Genomic DNA, 21,001 nt, shown 5'->3' on the forward strand with positions numbered 1-21,001 from the left:
AAGCAATTAAAACTTCTTATAAACCATAAATGTTTGACAGGGTATGACATTGTATAACAAGGAAAGAGATGCTGCCTCCTTCTTATTATTATAGGTCTGGTGGAGCAACACAGACAGCATATAACATGTATATTGTTCCATAGGAAATTATTTATGTACAAAAGTATAAAGTAAAGCCACCTATATGAAACCAACATAGATATATCGACGATATTTTATCTATCTGCATTTTATATTACATTTAAGACAATGGTGGGTGAAAAAAATAATCACTTTTGTGTTGACTGATGTTTTTTTTTTCTTGTCTGCTTTTTTTTGTATCTGTGCCTACTTGCAAATGTATTCACAGTATTTTTCTACAGCCACTTGTATAGCTCCCCTTTAATACCTATGTGCTTTTCTTGTTAAAGACAACAGTGCAGTACTGTAATCGTGCGTTACTTCTAGAAATTAACAAACTTACAGTAAGGGCCCTAATACACACACAGATTTATCTGACAGATCATTAAAGCCAAAGCCAGGAGCAGACTATAAACAGAGAACAGGTCATAAAGAAAAGACTGAGATTTCTCTGTTTTCAATCCATTCCAGGCTTTGGTCTCAAAAATCTGTCAGATATCTGCGCGTGTAATACAGCCTTTAGTAAGTTCTAGGAGGAGACGTATGCAGCCCTAGGGTTGTATCCATCTTCTCCAGGCTGCGGGATTCAAATGCCAAGTGATTGGGATTGCATGAACCCGAACTTAGGGTGTGTTCACACTTCGGAATCCAGGCGGATAACCCAGGGATTCCACCCACGCGCATCTCCGTCCGTGCCATAGACTCTATTGTATGGTCAGGCAGATTTCGCCATCCCCCTGAAGAACTAACCTGTTCATTCTTTAGGCGGACGGCAGAATCCGCCTGTGCACAGAATGGAGTCTATGGCACGGGTGGAGATGCGTGCAGATGGCGGAATCCGCGGCGGGTGATTCGGACGGATTCCGTCGCGTGCATATACTCTTGCTATAAGTTTGCTTTTCTCTAGTTACTTCCCTCTAACTCTTTCTCCACATAAATTGAGTTCAAGTCTCTTTTTAGAAGAAATTAGGGATGACAGTGGTCATAGGGGAGCAGCAGGAGCTTCAGTGTAGTGGCGGCATTATAAGGCATGACATTATAGAGATGAATAAATGTCATTAATAACCCCTGCCATTCATACTCATATAGAAAAGAACTGACAGCGATCCAAAGTCCAAAGGACAGCATGAGATCCCATGGCCTTACAGTAGAGAAACAGATGTAGACTATGATGAGGTCAGTTCTTGGCTGGATTGTAGGTACAGTTCAGTGTGTAATAGTACAGAATAAAAGCTTTGCTTGGTAATTGGTAAATGAAACCGTAACAGCCTATTATAAAGAACCCAGGGAGCCCATTGTAATGTGATGCTATGTAACTAATGCAGTCACATCGCTGGAGCACTTGAGATCAAAACTAATCAAGAGGTTCTAAAGTGAACTCCTCCAGCAGGAATAGCTGCACATTACACAATACCTGCAGGCAATTCTACAGAAAAGTCATGTACATGCAAATCTGTGTTTCAAGTGAAAAACGTATTGTTGTACCAGTACAATAAAGCGGCTTGTGAGACTTTCCCCATAATAGATTATAGATGCCTAGGCTCATATGACAGTCCCTTGGGTGAGACCTTTAATAGTGTCTAAGTTACCTTGGTTTCTCATACATGCAAGAGAGAATGGGTAACAATGCATTAGAAAGAGGGACGATCAGTAATAGCTGCCATTAGTCCCATTGTAATCTGATGCAGCTAATCTTCGCCTTTTCGATGCATAATCCATGGCAGATGTAAAGTGTAAAGGGGTTGTCGAGGGATCGGAAGACGACGGCTTCTTGGCACTTACTTCCTGATATTCCACGTCTCGGAAGTATTCCTCCTGAGACATGGAGGGGCGGGTCTAAGTTGCATTTACCTCGAGCAGGCACGGTTTTGTGATAACTACGACTTAGACTTAGGGCCCTATTCCACCGGACATTTATCGTTTAGATTATCGTTAAATCGTTCGAATTTAAGCGATAATCGTTTGGTTGAAATGCAGTTAACGATTAACGACCGAACGAGAAATCGTTGATTGCTTTATAAGACCTGGACCTATTTTTATCGTTGCTTGTTCGCAAAACGTTCGCAATAGCGAAGAAAAACAATCGCAATTACGATCATAAGTAACGATTATCGTTCCATGGAAATGAGTAAACGTTTTCAGGTCTTTCGCAATAGTGATCGTTAATCGTTAATCGTTAATGATTATGCGAATGATAATCGTCCGGTGGAATAGGGCCCTTAGACCTGAACCTCTACATTTTGGAAGGGGGTGGGGGACTAAATACAAACTTCCTCCACCAGAAAACAGAAGGCTTTAGCCATCTTCTGCTCCAGGACAACCCCTTTAAAACACCCCATTCACTTGGATTACCAGTAAATCTGCACCTAAATTCTGGCAGATTGCTAAATGTGTGAACATGCCATAAAGTCTTACAAAGGTTTTAGAGTTGGGCAGAAAACATTGCAGAAAAATAGTGTTGTTATTTAACGGCTGAATAGGGTTTCTTGTGTTACAAGATTCCATATTGTACACTAATCCCAGCAGGGGCCCTCATAGAATACTGGGTACTACAAAGAGGTCAGTATAACTAATGTGAATGCTGGATGACTTACCTAAAGCTAGATACTCACTCTACACCTTTCAACATAAATGATTGATATTTTTATACAGGATAGTGAAGGTAGCTCATGATTAAAATAAAAATAACTTTACAAATTCATAGTTAATCTCAGTAAGCAAAGTCATATAATTTGGGGACTGTCCCTGGCTACACTTATGGTTGAATCCCAAAAAGGATTCTGTTGGATAAAAGGTGAGGTTGTGTTCATGCATTCATTTTTTTATTGTAATTACTGAATATAAAGCCAGGAACAGATGAGAAATCAAGGATAGATATAAAAGGAGAGACCTTTAGGATGTCTCCATTTTGTAAATCTATTCCTGTCTTTATGTTCAATAACTAATTAAAAACCTGAACGTGTGAACAAACCCTAAATGCTGAAAATACTTCCTGTTAAGTGTAGTTGCCTAGTTGAGACCCTGGTTTTATTCAAAAACATCCTTCTTGTGTCTATTTAGATTGATAGACACTATAGTTATCTTTGAAAAAAGCTAACAAGGAAGCAATAGAAGTTAAAGGGGTTATCTGATTCAATGGTGTCAGAAAGTTATATAAATTTGTATTTTACTTCTATTTAAAATCTCAATTCTTCCCATACTTATCAGCTGCTGTATGTCCTGTCTTGGATAGGGATATCAGCAGAGAGCACTGTGTCAGACTGAAAAGAAAATAACACTTCCTGCAGGACATACAGCATTTGATAAGTATGGGAAGACTTGAGATTTTTAAAATAGAAATAAATGATAAATCTATATAAACTTTCTGAAAGCAGTTGATTTGAAAGGAAAAGATTTTCCCTTTAAGGCCCTTTAATGCAGGTCAATATTCTGCGAATGAGCATTCCTCTTAAGAGAATACATATTTGTATGTCGGTTGATAGCAACTTTTGTGTGGCCAATAAAATCAGTGTTATTGGCCTCACATTGCCCTATGTAAATAAAGGATGTGGGGCCACCCTCGATAAAGTGAATCATCCTTTGCTCAAGCCCTGTGAAGGCTCGGCAAGGGAGTACCAATCCTCGAGTTTGACGCTTGTTTTTGGGAGCTCGCTGTCCTGTTTTAAAGGGCCTTACATGTTCAGTGACTCCAGGCTGCGCCTTAGCATTCTGCTTTTAATATTTTTTTAGAACTGGTGATAGTAGAGTTTTGGTGAAGTATTTGCATGTATGTTGTGAACAAGTTATTAGGGTATGTTTACACTGAGTAAATTGAATCCCGCCTGTCTCAGTGTGCCATAGCTTAGTCAGAGCGCGCGCTTTCCTGCTGCTGCGGCTTTCCGCTCAAAGAAGTGACATGTTACTTCTTTGAGCACAGAGTGGCAGCAGCGGAGGAGCGTGCGCTCTCCCACAGAGATGCTATGGCACAGAGACAGGCGGGATTCCCCGGCGGATAGTTCCGCCACAAAATTCCGCCTGTTTTACTCAGTGTGAACATACCCCTAGAGTAAACAAATATTGCACCTATAAATAAGGCGTGATCAATACTTTCTAAAGGACACTATGTAGTTGCTGTATGTTTGCTGGGTTGGGGTTGTCTCATCTTCCGCAGAAGTATATTATTATACTGTGCTTCTTCGGAAACCTCTAGCAGTAATTGTAGACAAGGTTTTGCTCTATGACACAGGGGTAATGTTACAAAGTGATGAATCAGAAATTTTACAAAAGAAAATCAGACTGCATAGAAGACAATAGCAAGGGTAAACAAGAAGACTTCAGAAGCCAGGTGACATCATGTAAACACAGCAGCAACATCTAGCAAAATAAAGAACCAACAAGGTACTGTAGTATCAGAGCATAGGAGAGGCAATGTGTTTCACTGGCAGTCACTGTGCATCATGTCACTAGGAAATATTATGGACTACATCATTCACACTAACTGGAAATATTAGTTCTCTATCCCAAAACGTATGCCATTTCTGTTGGCTCTTAAAAGGGGATTTTGTCATTAGGTTTATGCTGCCCTAGGGTAGCATAAACTAGTGACAGGGAAGCTAATGTATCACTCACACTGTTCTGTGCACCTGATTCAGAGTTATCTTCCAGAATATTGCTGACTCTGGGTACCGCACACTAGTCCTCTCAATTATGTGCGTGTGCTCAGTAGTCCTCAATATGCATGAGCACCAGCTCCCTCTGCCCACTGGCTGCTGATTAGCAGCTATCTTTACTGTATATTGGCAGACAGCTGTCAATTAGCAGCCACAGGGCAGAGTGAATCGGCCAGCAAAAATCTGATGTCTCCTGTATATTATGAGAACGGCTGAACAGAATGATATAAGTAATGCACTGTTCCATTCAGCATTTCTGCCACTAGTTTATGTTGCCCTCATTTAAAGCAGCATAAACCTAGTAACAGATCCCCTTTAAAATCATGTGCCCTACAAGACTTGACCATAAATCTCCTTTGTTTGACTCTACAAAATGTCTACTATGCTGGTGGGTATAATATGGATCCCTCTTTGGACAACCAACGCCAATGCTGTAAGTTCCCTACTGATCAGCAGCTCCTTCCAGAGGAAAAGTACAGCAGTAAAATCAATGTTGATCTATAAATCAATAGGTGGTCTCTCTAAAGAATGGCTGAAATAGGTGTCCAGAGGTCCTAAGAAAGGACCTCCCTATATCACAAAGTCTTAGAGGTTGCAAGCACTGGCTGATATAGAAGGTGGGTTTATAACTTGGTCTGAGCCTGTTTATTGACTTGGACCGACCGACTACAAATAGGATCCAAGATCCAGTAAATAAAAATGGGTAAAAATAAAAAACAATAACATGATAATACCTAAGTACATGTTGTAAATTACTATTTTTTCCAGGGGCTCCTGGATATCCTATTGCCTGGCTGAATGCTGGGCAGTATATAATCCAGTTTGTACACAGTATGCATAATTCATTAGACTTGACACAAGGCACTTCTACGGCTTGATCAATAAGGTGGCTTTTCTGTACATGTGCAGGTTCAATATTTTGACAGGAAAATGAGAGAGTTAACAAGCACAATGACTGACAGAGAAGTCAGTCAGGCACGTGACTTCAGGGAAAGGAATGCAGTTACAATCATGTTGTGAAGCCTTAGCCTCAAAGAACATCTATATATAAGCATGATATATTCGAAAAGTAAGCATCTTCACTTCGCTTCCTCTCACTTTACTGCAATACCAGGTGATAGCACTAAAATAACACTAGACTTGGTTTATACTTGTCGAGAGGCTTAAATGGGGAAAGGGGGGACTGAGATGCAAAAACACCCCACTGAGGCCATGGAACCACCTTGCAAGGCCACAGTTCACTTAAAGGGGTATTTCCATCTCAACTGATAAAGTTAAACTTGTAGGGTTCATAAGTAAACAAAAATATTTTTGCAAATAACATCATTTAGCAAAGTTGCTTTCCTCTCCCGATATACCAGCGCTTTCCCTTCTATTGTTGACAGACCATTGGCTAGGTTACCAACCATCACACTGCTCTAAAAGCAGCGGTGTGGCTGATGTGTATAGAGCTATAGCTGTTTGTATACACACACACACACACACACACACAAAATAAATTTTCACCATTTACCCCTCTCCCACGAGGATCTGGTTTTCACTGAAGGTATATACCATGTCAATACTGCTATGAGTGGTGACAAAATAAGATGGTGAGTAGCCCAGAAGGTCAAGATATGCCAGTAAGAGACACCAATGGGCAGATAGCATATATAAGAACAGGCAAACCAGCCGAGGAGGGTCAAACTCTATTAAGTTGAGAACAAACACAGTTGAGGGGCAAATGTGGATGACAGACATCACGGATGTAAGTTGGGATCAAATTCAGAATATGAAACAGTGGGTAAAGCTGGACTTGAAGTGTAGTTGGAGGAGAAACAGTTTGGGTGTGTAAACTGGCTCTTTAAGACACAGAAAGGGAGTACACATGGACCCTACTGGCAGTAACAAGAGGAGGAGATGGAGCATTGTGATGGAAGCAGAGACAGTATGATGGACATAGCTATATTTTAGTGAGGGCATACTCCCAACTTTCTTTGACATGTCCTTAGGCTGCTTGATAGGTTTTAAAGCGACTCTGTACCCACAATCTGTCCCCCCCAAACCACTTGTACCTTCGGATAGCTGCTTTTAATCCAAGATCTGTCCTGGGGTCCGTTCGGCATGGGATGCAGTTATTTTCATAAAAACAACTTTTAATCCGGCAGCGCTGTGTCTAACGGCCGGGGCTTACATTTGTATATGCATTAGGCTGGCACCACCTCTCAGTCCTTCCTCCCCACCCTCCTCATCATTACGAATGCTCCAGGAACATTTACAGCTGCACAGGTGTATTAACTATCCAGCCCATGTGCCGGGCTGCCACAGGTGGGGAATAGGAAGCAATCTGCCTGGAGTATTCTTAATGATGAGGAGGGTGGGGAGGAAGGACAAAGAAGTTGTGCCAGCCTAATGCATATACAAATGTAAGCCCCGGCCGTTAGACACAGTGCTGCAAGATTAAAAGTTGTTTTTATGACAATAACTGCATCCCCTGCCGAACGGAGCCCAGGACAGATCTTGGATTAAAAGCAGCTATCTGAAGGTACAAGTGGTTTGGGGGTCAGATTGTGGGTACAGAGTCGCTTTATATGCAAAGAACAGCAAATGTCTTAAAACATCTCTATTATATGGAGACCCATTTTGTTAGGTTATCACCTGACAGCCTTGTTTTAGACAACTATAGATGTTCATGCTATGATAAAGTGCCCTAGAGACATCCCAAGGTGCAATACTTTTTCTACAGTATTTAGCCTTGGAACACAGCGTATTTTCACAGAACGAGTTCCCCCTTAGTACATGCACATTGTTTAATAATAATAATTCTGCAGATTTGTCATCCATCCCGACAAGTCACATAAGGCAAATATGTGCAGATGCCTCAACAAATATCCAGAGGCGCGTTCATGCAGTCATTTGGATAAAACGTTTGAAAGGAAACACAAACCGAACGGCGAAGAACACATCATGCTTTAAGATTTTCCTTTCTATTCCTCAAATTACTTTTTCTTAGAAACTCCATAAATCTGAGTTTTTCTAACCTTTGTGTCATATTTGTATAAGCGAAAAAATCCACATGAGACGACTTGCTAAAGTTCAGCAAAACTTTTGTATACTCAACTTTATACTTTAACTCAGCAGCACTGACTGATATCTATCTATCTATCCATCTATCTATCCTATCTATCCTATCTATCGGGGAAAACATGGCGGTCTCATTAAGGTAGTTAAGAATTCCATAAAAAAAAAAAAAACATGTACACAGTTATGGCATGTAAAGCAACCATGCAAGTAAGAGTTTGGAGCTATGATCAACTTCTAGTATGTTCAAGGAAGTATTTTGTAAATTCTAGAACGGACCTGCCGTTTTCTTTCTAGGTAATGTATTGCTACCATAGCGTTGAGATAAACAACAATGTGCTCACGGGTAGGAAGTAATTTCCTCATACATCCCATTTTTTTTAATGCTGTGAGAAGGTTGGTGGGGAGATATTGACCTCATCAGGTGGGAAAATAGCATGCTAATGATCAGTAAGATCCAATTACAAAATACTTAAAGAGGTTTTTCAGGAAAATCTCACAGTTAACCCTAAGCCAAAAACAACAAGCGCCTGCATACTTACCAGGCCAGCTTTAGCTGCTGTGTTTTCTTATGGTCGACCAATACAGTGTTATTCTTTCTTCTTCGGATGATGTTCCAAAAGACGTCATAATCGGAGACCAGAAAATATAACAGCTGCAGCATCAGAGAAGTGGGGGTTGTGAGTATGTGGGGGTTGTTTCAGTACATGGGGGCAGGGTATACTTAATGCTTGAAGCAATGCCCACAATGATCACGGAGCAGAATGGTAACATCTGATAGGCTCTTTTTTAAATCTGTGGAACGAGGGGTCATCCCCAGTTTTAAACTTATCATCCATCCACAGCCACAGTGATAAGTATCTAACCGTGAGGGTCTAACTGCTAGGATCCTCATCGATCACAAAAATGAAAGTTCCTTGTCCCCTGAGTGAACAGAGTGGCACCATGCCTACTTGGCTGCCTCTCCATTCACTCTCTTTTTGTTCAATGCAAGTCCATCAGTCCAGAACAGCACAGTACATAACTAAATTGATGGATGTTACTGAGCTTAACGGGAGGAGCTGCCATACCAAAGTCGTCCTCCCTGACATCACTTTCTCCTTTGCAGCTATTGGCTGGGGCTACAGATCACAGACTTTCTGTTCTTCTGGTCCCCGTCATGCACACAGATCAGAAAGTTGACACAGCTTTAGCCAATCCCTGCAGAGCAGGAAATGATGTCAGAGAAGGGGTCTTTTGACTTTTCTGGTAGAGCCCAATAACATGCCACAGTAGTTATCACCTGTTGTCCTGTTGTCCTATAGGTCCGCCAATAGGATATATATTTATATTTATTAGATAAATATGTCACCAAGATAAATACAGAGAAAAACAAAGATATTTGGTATTTTGTTTTTTCTTCTAGATGGCACGAATAGTCATTACATTTTCAAGCACAAATTATTTTCTGTTCCCGTGCTCCGCCAGAGATGCTGGCGTGCCCAAAATGACATTTTCCTATTTTTCCTGTTTACCATTAAAATACAGGATAAGATCTAAACCATTTAATTAATACAAATATTAAAAAGCCATAAAAGGATATTTTAAAGCATGGTTCCAGGAAAGTGATGGGATCGGGGGGCAGCTGGGTGTTTTAAATATACAATAACAATAAATCACGAGTCGAAAACCACCATTATTATCGGAAGTTAAAAAAAATCAATGAGAAAGTAAAGATTTCTTAGCCACAATATCTGAGCAGAGCGGCTAATTTCTAATTAACTTGACCCCCGAGAATTTAAGACAGGCACCAATAACCATTCATTTTGGTTTACAAGCCATAATGTTTGGTAGCTGGACACTGAAAAATAAACCATCTTAATATGGATTTTGGCTTGGTTCACATCGAGATCAGCAAGACCGGAAGGGACTATTCCATTAATTTACTATTACTAACATTAACAACATACACGAACATAAAACATATATATAAATTTGTAATCTGTACTTCTTGCATAGTGCTCGAGTTGGATAATCATAACTAAAACCATTTTTTAAACTACACAGTACGACATCATATATATTGGGGGATAAGGATGGGTAAGAAGCATGTGTCTTGCATATGGCTTATTTTCTCCAACTTCCACAGACTTTGCACGGAGCAAGAGCAATCCTAGAACCACACAATAAACCTACATTATGTTAGTGAAATACTCTGAACAAGAAGATTACAAGAAAGTAGACATATTTGGATGCCATGTAAAGCATACAAGATGATCTGTGTAAAATAGTCAGTGGGAACAGACCGTCAAGGTGGGAGTCTCTCAACAAATAAACAGCCACCAGTTGCCGAACACTAAATTAAATATATAAAAGCCACTAATAAACAGCTACAAATTTACAAAATATATACTGTATTTTCTTGCGTATAAGACTACTTTTTAACCCAGAAAAATCTTCTCAAAAGTCAGGAATTGTCTTATAGGACGGAAACTGAAAAACTTCGGAACCGGACTGGATAATTTGCGGTCGGCGCATACGGTGGGGAGAGCTGGAACAGGGCAGCGTCCCTGCCGTATCCCTGACGACATCTGTGGTCACTGAGTGCCCTACTGGGGACTGGGTGTGACTGCAGCACTGTAGCTAGGATGTAAATTTCATCTGGAATTCTTTGGAACCATAAAGTAAAAAACATACCCACCCAAAATACTTTAAGAATTAAAATATCTGTCTGCTGCAGATTTATGACACACAGAACCATAAAATATTTGACCGGTCAGAAGTAAACTAATCTCCCTTACAACATGGTCAATATACCCATAACACAGACTGTTAGGAAGCTTCTGTCGATAGCACAAAATTGGACTTTCTAGTCTTTCATTCTACTATGCTGCCCTATGTAAGGGCTTCAATGCATGGGGACTAGTCTATATTGGGGCAATTACATTATTACCAGCTCTCTTAAGCTAGAGATGCTAGGCTAGGATGCGTCAAAGACATACACAGTTTCATAGATCTGGCTTAACTTGGTGCAGGATCAATAAGTTGTGCCAAATATTAGCTGAATTACAAGCCAGAATCCTGTCTCTCTATATACTACAGCCAATAGATCCTACCAAAAAATACAGTAGACATTTAGGGGGAGATATATCAAACATGGTGTAAAGTGAAACTGGATCAGTTGCCCCTAGCAACCAATCAGATTCCACCTTTCATTACTCACAGACTGTTTGGAAAATGAAAGGTGGAATCTGATTGGTTTCTAGGGGCAACTGAGCCAGTTTCACTTTACACCATGTTTGATAAGTCTCCTCCTTAAGTTTTATAAAATTATGGGAATGTCCCTTTAGTTGAGGGGGCTGATTTCATACTACCATCATCTCCAAAGAGTAAAACTTAATAGGAAGACATACAAGTAATAATTCCTCTATAGAGGAAGTCATCTCCTTCAAGCAGAGGATTTTTTTTTTATTGTTCTTTCTAGTAACATGCACTGGAACTTCAGGTTTGCAGCGTGTGCATGTGTATATGTTTAGCAAGGAATATAATTTCCTACAGTCTAGCAGACTTACTCTGAGAATGTAATATTTATATTGGCTAAAATAAAAACATATTCAAAGAGAATGTCCAAAGGAAAGGATTTTTTTTATATATATTTAGCTGGAGGCGAAAAAAAAACAATAGAAGCTCTACTCCCCTACCCTGCTGTTTTGTACTGATAAAAATAAAATGCTGGACCGCTTCTGTCCTTTGCATGTATCCTCTGCTAGTTCCTGTGACGTCATAGGCTCACAAGAGATGCCTGCCCAGCCAATCAGTGACTTAGGCTGGACACTGCTGCAACCACTGCTTGGCTGAGCATCAAGTTTTGGATATAGGAAAGCGGGGTATAGGAGAAGCGGGTAAGTGACACTTGTTTATTGTGTTTACAGAAAACTTTGTTGCCTAGCATTTTTTATTTGCCCGCACAGCCCCATTAAGCTTTTTTTATTTTTTCTTACACACGTAAAAGCCTTCTTAGAAATAACTAAACATAAAGGCTAGCAAAAAATATATCTTCTCTATTGTAATCATGAAGCAATTACAGACTACCTATGGTAGTAACAGAACATCAAGAGTGCATTAGCAAGAAATACACAGTCGTACTGGCCCATATAGAAAGCCAAAGGTCAAGAAAGTGTATCCACTGGAAATGGCTTGCTGTCTGTGACCACAGATAGCTTTTATTTCCTTATAATTAGGCTATGAATAAACCATTCCCATATAGACACACTGGCAATCCTCATCGGTTTGTCTCATAGGGACTGTGGTTTAGGAAAATGAAAACTGGAAACTTTTAATAGATGGTGGATGATGATTAGCTTTCACTTGCTGTCTCAGAACTATATTATCTGTTATTGCGACTGAGGAAGAAGACGACTACCAATGGCCTAATGTAAAAAATAGATTCATTCTTACGAAAAAAAAAGTCATCACAGCTGAGAAACAACTCATCCTGTACTACGAAAACACAAACACACACACACACACACATCTTCTATAGTAAAATATGATCTTTAGTTCAATCAAAGATCCATATAAAAACCATAATAATTATCATCATGTACTGCACAAATGCAAGAAGGACCAGCCATAGACAATGAAATCAAACATATCCAGAACAATAGGAATTAAAGCGACTCTGTACCCACAATCTGTCCCCCCCCAAACCACTTGAACTTTCGGATAGCTGCTTTTAATCTAAGATGGGGTCCTGTCCTGGGGTCTGTTCGGCAGGTGATGCAGTTATTTTCCTAAAAGACAACTTTTAAACTTGCAGCCCTGTGCCAAACAGGTGTGGCCTAGAGTATCTGTGCCCTAACTTTGCACCCCCCCCTCCGTCCCTCCTCCCCATTAGGAATGCCACTGGCAGGATTTTTTCTATTACTCTGCAGTGAACACTGCACAGGTGCCTTAACGATCCAGCCCATGTACAGTGTTCTCACAGCTGACGAATGGTAGAAAATCTGCCTGGGGCATTCGTAATGATGAACAGGGTGGGGAGGAGGAACTGAGGTGTGGTGAAAAGTTAGGGCACAGATACTCGAGGCCACGCCAGTTTGGCACAGGGCTGCAAGTTTAAGAGTTGTTTTTAGGACAATAACTGCATCACTTGCTGAACGGACCCCAGGACAGATCTTGGATTAAAAGCAGCTATCTGAAGGTACAAGCGGTTTGGGGAGGACAGATTGTGGGTACAGAGTCATTTTAAGATTCTAGAAGAAATCTCTATTGTTTTCTGTAACATCTGTAATTAAACATTCCCAATATGACACTTTTGGAAAATATCTTTGGAAAGTAAAGAAATAAATGGCTCTGATGAGTCTGAAGGGCCTGTAATTCGTTTTCCTTTAAAAATGAAATTGACAGTATGAAACTCCTCTTGTTCCTCCCAAAATAAACAGTAAAGTATCCACACGTGGTACAATAGATTCTTCTAGTTCTCACTCATTGTTATGGTTAGCCTAGTGCAGAGCATTACAAAGAGCTACAGGAGTGGAAATGTGATCCAGCTCTTTGCTGTTGGGAAATCACTTGGCTGCCGACTAATTAACAGTAAATGCAAAGATCATCGGAAACAAACGGTAACGATAATTAAAACATCCCACAAGCCAATGAAGGAGGGTTAAGAAGCCACAGAATAAACTCTGACAAAGTCCTTACCAAGAAGCAAACAAGCAAAACAAGTCATAAATTGTATCATCATCTTCTATAACAGCCAGGCCACAAACAGCTGGTGAAAAAACGCCTGGGCTTTATCACGAATCAGCTAAGTTGTGTCATGTTCAGTATTGGCCAGTAAGGCCTTATCCACATCCAATTTTAGGATCACATAGTTAGTATACATTGTTATATACTTCATTGCACCTACTCACTTTATTAGTTCAAATGTAGTCTACTATTGGCTACTTGTGGCCATTTCATGTATACCAGTGATCTGGCCCCAAAATATTATACGAATGGGGGCAAAGACGGGGGCTTTCAGCTGTGGACCTTTGTTGCCCTTACTCTATATTTCCCTATTATTATTACTACAAAATTAACAATAAGGACTATGTACACATAATGTTCACGAATTGCACATAAACGTTTGGCATGTTGGATTTCAACTGCCCAACCCTATAGTTCTCTATCAGGGTAGAGTCAGGAGGCTGCCATACACGTTACAGACTTGCTGAATTGAGACAACTTTTGACTTAAGTGTAGGGATCTATACCCATTGTGGGATTTGAGCCCAGGACCCCAGCATTGCAAGGCAACAGGACTACACATAAACGCTTAAAAATGGAACATAAACCAGTCATAATGTCCCCAGCCCCTCTTTCTTTCCCACTTTCTCTTTCTTCTTCCATCTAACCTCACCTATCTGTGCCACATGACTATCTAGGTACCTACATGGCTTTTCTACATGACTTGTTGGGAACTACACACTAGAGTCAGATCCACAGTACACTTGTTTAAAGCCATGATGAGACCGTGGGGGACATTTATCAAGGCTGATGTACTCGTACCCCAGTCTTAAATAAGGCCCCACCTATTTTTCCCAGCCAGATATACTAAGAGGCATATGCCTGTTAGTAAAGCCGGACAGCACTGTGCCTGGTGCAGGCTTTGCGCAGCAAATCTACACCATGATGAGCAGGCGTACACCAAGGAAGCATCTTAGTAATTGTCCCACTGTGTGATGATGGTTGCAGTGATTCCTGTAGTGTTGGTTGTAGTGATTTCTGTAGTGTGGGTGTGATGATGGTTGTAGTGATTTCTGTAGTGTTGGTGTGATGATGGTTGTAGTCAGGGCTGTGGAGTCAGAGTTGGAACTAGTTTATGGCTGGAGTGGGAGTCGGAAAAAGTGTACCGAGTCCGACTCCAGCTTTAAAAAAAATATCTTAGAACAATTTAAAATTGAGTTTTGATATGAATTTTATAAGGTTTTGCTCATCCATACATATTATGAGCAACATTCTAATAGGACACTGGCCCTATTAGATAAGGATGGTCGGGGGAAAAGTTGTCGGGTATATTTGGCAGTTTGTTTCTGAGCTGGAAGAGTCCATTATGTGGGGGGAGATCTGTGCTGTTCTCTTCCTAAATGCTGGATGACTGTATATGAGCAGCAATGTAATATGAAGATATCCTGTGTAATATGGAGGAGGAGGAGGAGGAGGAGGAGGAGGAGGAGGAGGAGAAGAAGAAGAAGACATAACAAGTGTAGCAGTAACCTCTGTCCTCAATGTGGCGTTTTTCTTCAGTGTTCTATGGCTGCAGCTGTGTGTGTGTGTTCTATGGCTGCAGCTGTGTGTGTGTGTGTATGCTATGGCTGCAGCAGGCTGTGTGTGTATGCTATGGCTGCAGCAGGCTGTGTGTGTATGCTATGGCTGCAGCAGGTTGTGTGTGTATGCTATGGCAACAGCAGGCTGTGTGTGTATGCTATGGCTGCAGCAGGCTGTGTGTGTATGTGCTATGGCAACAGCAGGCTGTGTGTGTATGCTATGGCTGCAGCAGGCTGTGTGTGTATGCTATGGCTGCAGCAGGCTGTGTGTGTATGCTATGGCTGCAGCAGGCTGTGTGTGTATGCTATGGCTGCAGCAGGCTGTGTGTATGTGCTATGGCTGCAGCAGGCTGTGTGTGCATGTACTATGGCTGCAGCAGGCTGTGTGTGTGTGTGTGTGTGTGTGTGTGTGTGTGTGTGTGTGTGCGCGCTATGGCTGCAGCAGGCTGTGTGTGTGTGCTATGGCATGCCCCCACACCCACAATGACCCCTCTATATCACTATGTGTGACTTCTCTATATCACTATGTGTGACCCCCTCTATATCACCATGGCTGACCTCTATATCACAGGGATCTGGCATTGTTAGCAGTGTTTCTGTGTGTATGGTGAATATTTAGTTAGAAACATAGAATATTCTCAGCAGGAAAAGACCACCCACTCCATCTAGTCTAGTTGTGAGTAGTTCAGGACATGGGAGGCTGGAGACTGGCTGCATTCACTGCACACACAGGAGAATCTTCTTTATATGTGTTTCCTCTTTCCCTCAGACGTTGCCCCAGGATCATGTAGGACATTAGGGAGAAGCTGCTGAACCAGTGTGATAAATAACTCCCCTGGTATATGACTGGCCATTTATGAAGGAGCAGGAGTCGGGAGTCGGTCCTGATAAAATTCAGGAGTCGGAGTCGGAGCTGCGGCTTACCGACTCCACAGCCCTGGTTGTAGTGATTCCTGTAGTGTTGGTGTGATGATGATGGTTGTAGTGATTCCTGTAGTCTTGGTTGTAGTGATTTCTGTAGTGTTGGAGTGATGATGGTTGTAGTGATTCCTGTAGTGTTGGTGTGATGATGGTTGTAGTGATTTCTGTAGTGATGGTTGTAGTAATTAAGTAGTGTTGGTTGTAGTGATTCCAATAGTGTTGGTGTGATGATGGTTGTAGTCATTCCTGTAGTGTTGGTTGTAGTCATTCCTGTAGTGTTGGTGTGATGATGGTTGTAGTGATTCCTGTAGTGTTGGTGTGATGATGGTTGTAGTGATTCCTGTAGTGTTGGTGTGATGATGGTTGTAGTTATTCCTGTAGTGTTGGTGTGATGATGGTTGTAGTGATTTCTGTAGTGTTGGTGTGATGATGGTTGTAGTGATATCTGTAGATATTTTGTCTTGACATTTATAAAACCAGCACAACATTTGTTTACCATCAGTAAGGGATTATTCTCGGTTGTTTCGATTTCTAGTTTGTGCAGAAGTAAATGAGATCTCCTGGAGCGACTAGAGATGCTCAGAAATCCAGCAGACACATAAAGGAGTATTTTGTCATCACTATTAATTTCTCCAGAATCGCTGGGTAAGACACGTCAGGCGCACACAAGGTTTCACTACATTCTTGGACACGTGCCATTGATTTGCGTTGACGTAATTATCCTGTTGCCTCAAGTCTGATAATACAGAAGTAAACAGCTATAGACATGTAGTGCAGATCCTAAAGACTACTGTACACTACAGCACAGCTAAAACTTCAATGGTAAGCCTGCACAACTGTCTACAGAGCCACATATTTTTGCAACTTTTCAAAACCAGAAAACTAGTGAAGTTAATTCCCCCAATAATCACTGGAAAAATGTGGTGCTGTGTTCAAAAGAAATCAGCAATGTTGTTCTAATCCAGAAAGAAAAGCTCATATTTGGTAAGAGTAATGTTGCACATGCCATGGTCCTTCCATACTGTATGGCTCCTTTATTCTATACAACCTTCTCCACCAAAATCTTATTGACCTTAATAGAAAAAAATTCATTATTTGACAATTAGCTTTTCTTCACCCTTGCAGAGAAAAATTATCAATGCAATTACCAATGCGTTTAAACAGTTGCATAAACAATCTAGCTATTGTCCGTGCGGCCATTCATCTCAAGCCAGAGCTGATCACGCTGATCAGTGCTCGTATCCGGTTTCACATTGGACCGTGTAAAAGGGTCCTAACACAAACTGTTATCCACCATTTCAATGTGACCTTAAAAAAAAAACAACGTACATACAAACCATGCAGGCAGGCACCATGCAAAAATATATGAAGGGGAGTGCAAGTCCTAACAATCTCAGCTATGTATATACAAGAAAAAAAGATTGAAAAAGAATGGACTGAACCTCACTGATAATCAGGAATCAAAAACAATTCATAAATTTTATTTACATATATGCAAGGAACAAACAAGGAAGATTAAAAACAATTAAAATACAACACCTGGTTGCGAGTAGTGGTTATACTGACAGGTTTGAGTTGCTTAAAGCTGGTCACTGGGGGACAGGGGTAACAAACAATTTATTGAGTAATCTATATGATAAAGTATGGTCAAACACAAAACAAAAGTGTGGTATATTGGGTAGTCCGAGTTGTTCCCCATTGTGGAACAATTTCCACCTGATGGAATTTATGAAGATTCACAATTGAAAATTTTGGTATAAAAAGGGGATTAAAAGGGTGTCACAGATTTTTAGGAATAGTAAGCTTATAACCTTTCAAGAGGCGAAGGATATGTATGAGTTAGAAGATAAACATAGGTTTTTTTTTTTCTACAGGTAGAGCACGCGTATAAAGCTGAAGATGCGAGTTTTTTTGGAATTAGTGAACATAGAATATTTTCAGTGATACAGGGTATGGGGGGGCAGAAAGGGTCTTTCACTGATGTATAAATTTTTGGTAAACGAAATGAATTTTGGTGCACTCGAGTGTAAGAAAGTTAAATGGGAACATGAGGTGGGTAAGTTGGGGGAGGAGGCTTGGCACAATATTTGCACTAATATGGACAACGTGTCTTTGAACGAAGCCCATAAACTGGTACAAATTAGAATTCTTCACCGTAATTATTATTCACCATTAGCATTGTATAAAATGGGGATTAGAGACTCGGCAAATTGCCCTAGATGTGGTTGGGTGAATGCAGATTTTTTGCACATAGCATGGGGTTGTACGAAAATCCAGGGGTTCTGGAAAGGTGTTTTTCATACTTTAAATGGGATTACTAAACAGAGTGTTCCGATGGAAGTAGAAATCGGGATTTTGGGTGGATCACGGGATATTCCCAATAATAAAATCCTCTTTGTCAAAGGTTTATTCTGTGCTAGGTTGCTCATTATGTGGGGGTGGCTCGCAAGATACCCACCGGCACTAGAGGCTTGGAAGTCCCTGGTCTCCCAGTTTAAGCAGAACGAATTTCTCAGGTATAAAAATAAAAAGGACGGTGTTCGTAAGCACTTATCTATCTGGAAAGAGTGGGTATAGAGAGTTATGGGGGTTTTTTTTCTCTTTTCTCTTTGTTTTTTTTTATTCTTCCTCTCACATCTGCCTCTCTGGGGGAAGGATGGGGGGGGAGCTGATTGATTTATTTTCTTTTTTGTTATTCTTTTTTTCTGGGATTGGACCCGGTTTACATATATATGATGCGGTCTATTTAGAGGGTACCATGCTACCAATGAGGAATTTTCCTCTCTTGGCCTTTGAGAGACTGTTTCCACCATGCTGCTATATTGTGTGTCTTGTTATATTGTTATGGTATTGTACTTAACCTGTTTAAGATGTGCGGGCTGTCCTTGATGTGAGGCGGTTTCTTGGTTTGTACTATTTGTTTTTTATACAAAATGAAAACAATAAAGAGTTTAAAAAAAAATACAACACCTTCGCTGGCCATGGTGTAGCCCAGTGAACCAAAACCAACCAATATAATGTCTCAAGTGTCTGCCATATCACTTAAGTAGTAATGACAAATACTATATTATGCAAGAGTAAAAAAATTAAAGACTAATGCCAGGAGTGATAGGTAACAAATAACTAATCCATACAACTTGATCCCATAGTAAAGTATTATGCAAAAAATACAAGGTCAAGTTAAAGTGCTAGTGCAAAGAAATGGTGCCAAAAAGGAAAAAAAGGAAAATTATATAATACAAACAATATGGCGCTCACATGGTGGGCCAGGGCAGAACATCCCACACGTTCTGTTAATCAGACTTCATCAGGGAACACTACATTTTTTTGCACTAGCACTTTAACTTGACCTTGTATTTTTTGCATAATACTTTACTATGGGATCAAGTTGTATGGATTAGTTATTTGTTACCTATCACTCCTGGCATTAGTCTTTCATTTTTTTACTCTTGCATAATATAGTATTTATTTGTCATTACTACTTATGTGACATGGTGGACACTTGAGACATTATATTGGTGGGTTTTGGTTCACCGGGCCACACCATGGCCAGTGAAGGTGTTGTATTTTAATTGTTTTTAATCTTCCTTGTTTGTTCCTTGCATATATGTAAATAAAATTTATGAATTGTTTTTGATTCCTGATTATCAGTGAAGTGCAGTCCATTCTTTTTCAATCTTCTTTTTTCATGTACTTAAAAAAAAAAACCAAAACTGTACAACTAGTCAACTGCTTGTAAAGGTCATTGGTCACATTGGCCACAATGGAACACTAAACCTAAAACCTAGAAATGAACCATAGATCTAAAATCTCAATAATTCTACAGCAAAATTATACTAGTGCTTTACAGAGGTTACACCAGTGATAGAGAAGCTGTACATTTTGATCAATATAGATAAATATATATAAAGATGCATGTATTTTAACTGGAGGAAAGCTCAAAAAGGAGGTAAATAAAGAAAAACTACAAGCAACCTGCCTAGTTTATTTTAAGCAATAAAACAATCTTCCTTTTTGGCCATACCTGGTACCTTGTCAACCGACGCAAAGACAGAGCGTTGTACAGAGGGGTCACTCCCAACACGACGAGACTGTTCATAAAACCGGAAGGGCAGATGCTGAGCTGATGAAGAGCTATGTCCAAAACCAATCACTTCTTTGGAAGGCTGGACTGGCAGATCAAGGAGAGCTGGAAAAAGGCGAGAAAAAGGGGCAATTACCAGCTTCACCATGCTCGCTTTTCATCAGTACATGTACCTAATTTAAAGGGGTTATCTAGGAATTGTTTTTTACTTTTAGAAGTTCTCAGGGTGGCAGTAAAACATTAAAATAAAAAAGTACAAAAAGAGATATTCCAGCAGATCCAATAAAATCTAGAACAGGCCAAAGAGAACTTGCGTTTTTGCTTGTAACGATTTTAATAATTGTCTACAATAAAGTACTGGATTTTATGGGATCTGCTGGAATATCTCTTTTTTTCACTTGTTTCAATGCCTTATTGCCCACTGGTGAGGCATTTCCAGAGCAGTGTTTGGAACGGTTGAATCATGAGAGCAAGTACAAGCCATGAAAGTTGCAGCGGTATTAAAAAAAAAAAAAAAAAGTACTCCATAGCAATGATCCCTCACCAGAGATGTTCCAACTGTGCTGGTCTCACTGCAAAATTACTGGCTGAGGCAGGTCATTGCTGTGGCTCATGGTTGGCTCAGTGACCACTTCCTGTATGCTATGATGTAGAAAAGGAAGCATTGAGCAGTAGACTAGCACTGAAGGGGATCGGCAGCAGGTGAATACATGTCTTATAGGTTTTACTGCCACCCTGAGTTATAGATAAGCAATAGATAAGACATGGTTTTTAGAGATAAAAAGTAGACCCTTTCAGTCTTGTCCAAAAGCTGTGCCTGGTATTGCAGATAAGCCTTATCCAATGAAATGCATCTCCCTGATCCTGACAAAATTTATG

The 21,001-nt window shown here is 40.4% G+C and overlaps 1 protein-coding gene across 6 annotated transcripts in view; it reads right to left on the minus strand.

Annotated features, from left to right (window-relative positions):
• The window catches only part of CLEC16A (C-type lectin domain containing 16A), a 179,354-nt gene that overhangs the window by 36,919 nt on the left and 121,434 nt on the right, over positions 1–21,001 (minus strand). For 5 of the 6 annotated variants that reach the window (XM_069983732.1, XM_069983736.1, XM_069983731.1 and 2 more), the window contains one exon: positions 20,063–20,227. The exons of the other annotated variant lie outside the window; for it this stretch is intronic. In XM_069983732.1, coding sequence (XP_069839833.1) covers positions 20,063–20,227 — 165 coding nt within the window. The remainder of the gene's footprint in view (positions 1–20,062; positions 20,228–21,001) is intronic. 6 annotated transcript variants of the gene reach the window in all.

Source organism: Dendropsophus ebraccatus, chromosome 9 (genome assembly GCF_027789765.1).
Source record: "Dendropsophus ebraccatus isolate aDenEbr1 chromosome 9, aDenEbr1.pat, whole genome shotgun sequence".
In the NCBI taxonomy this organism is placed as follows: domain Eukaryota; kingdom Metazoa; phylum Chordata; class Amphibia; order Anura; family Hylidae; genus Dendropsophus; species Dendropsophus ebraccatus.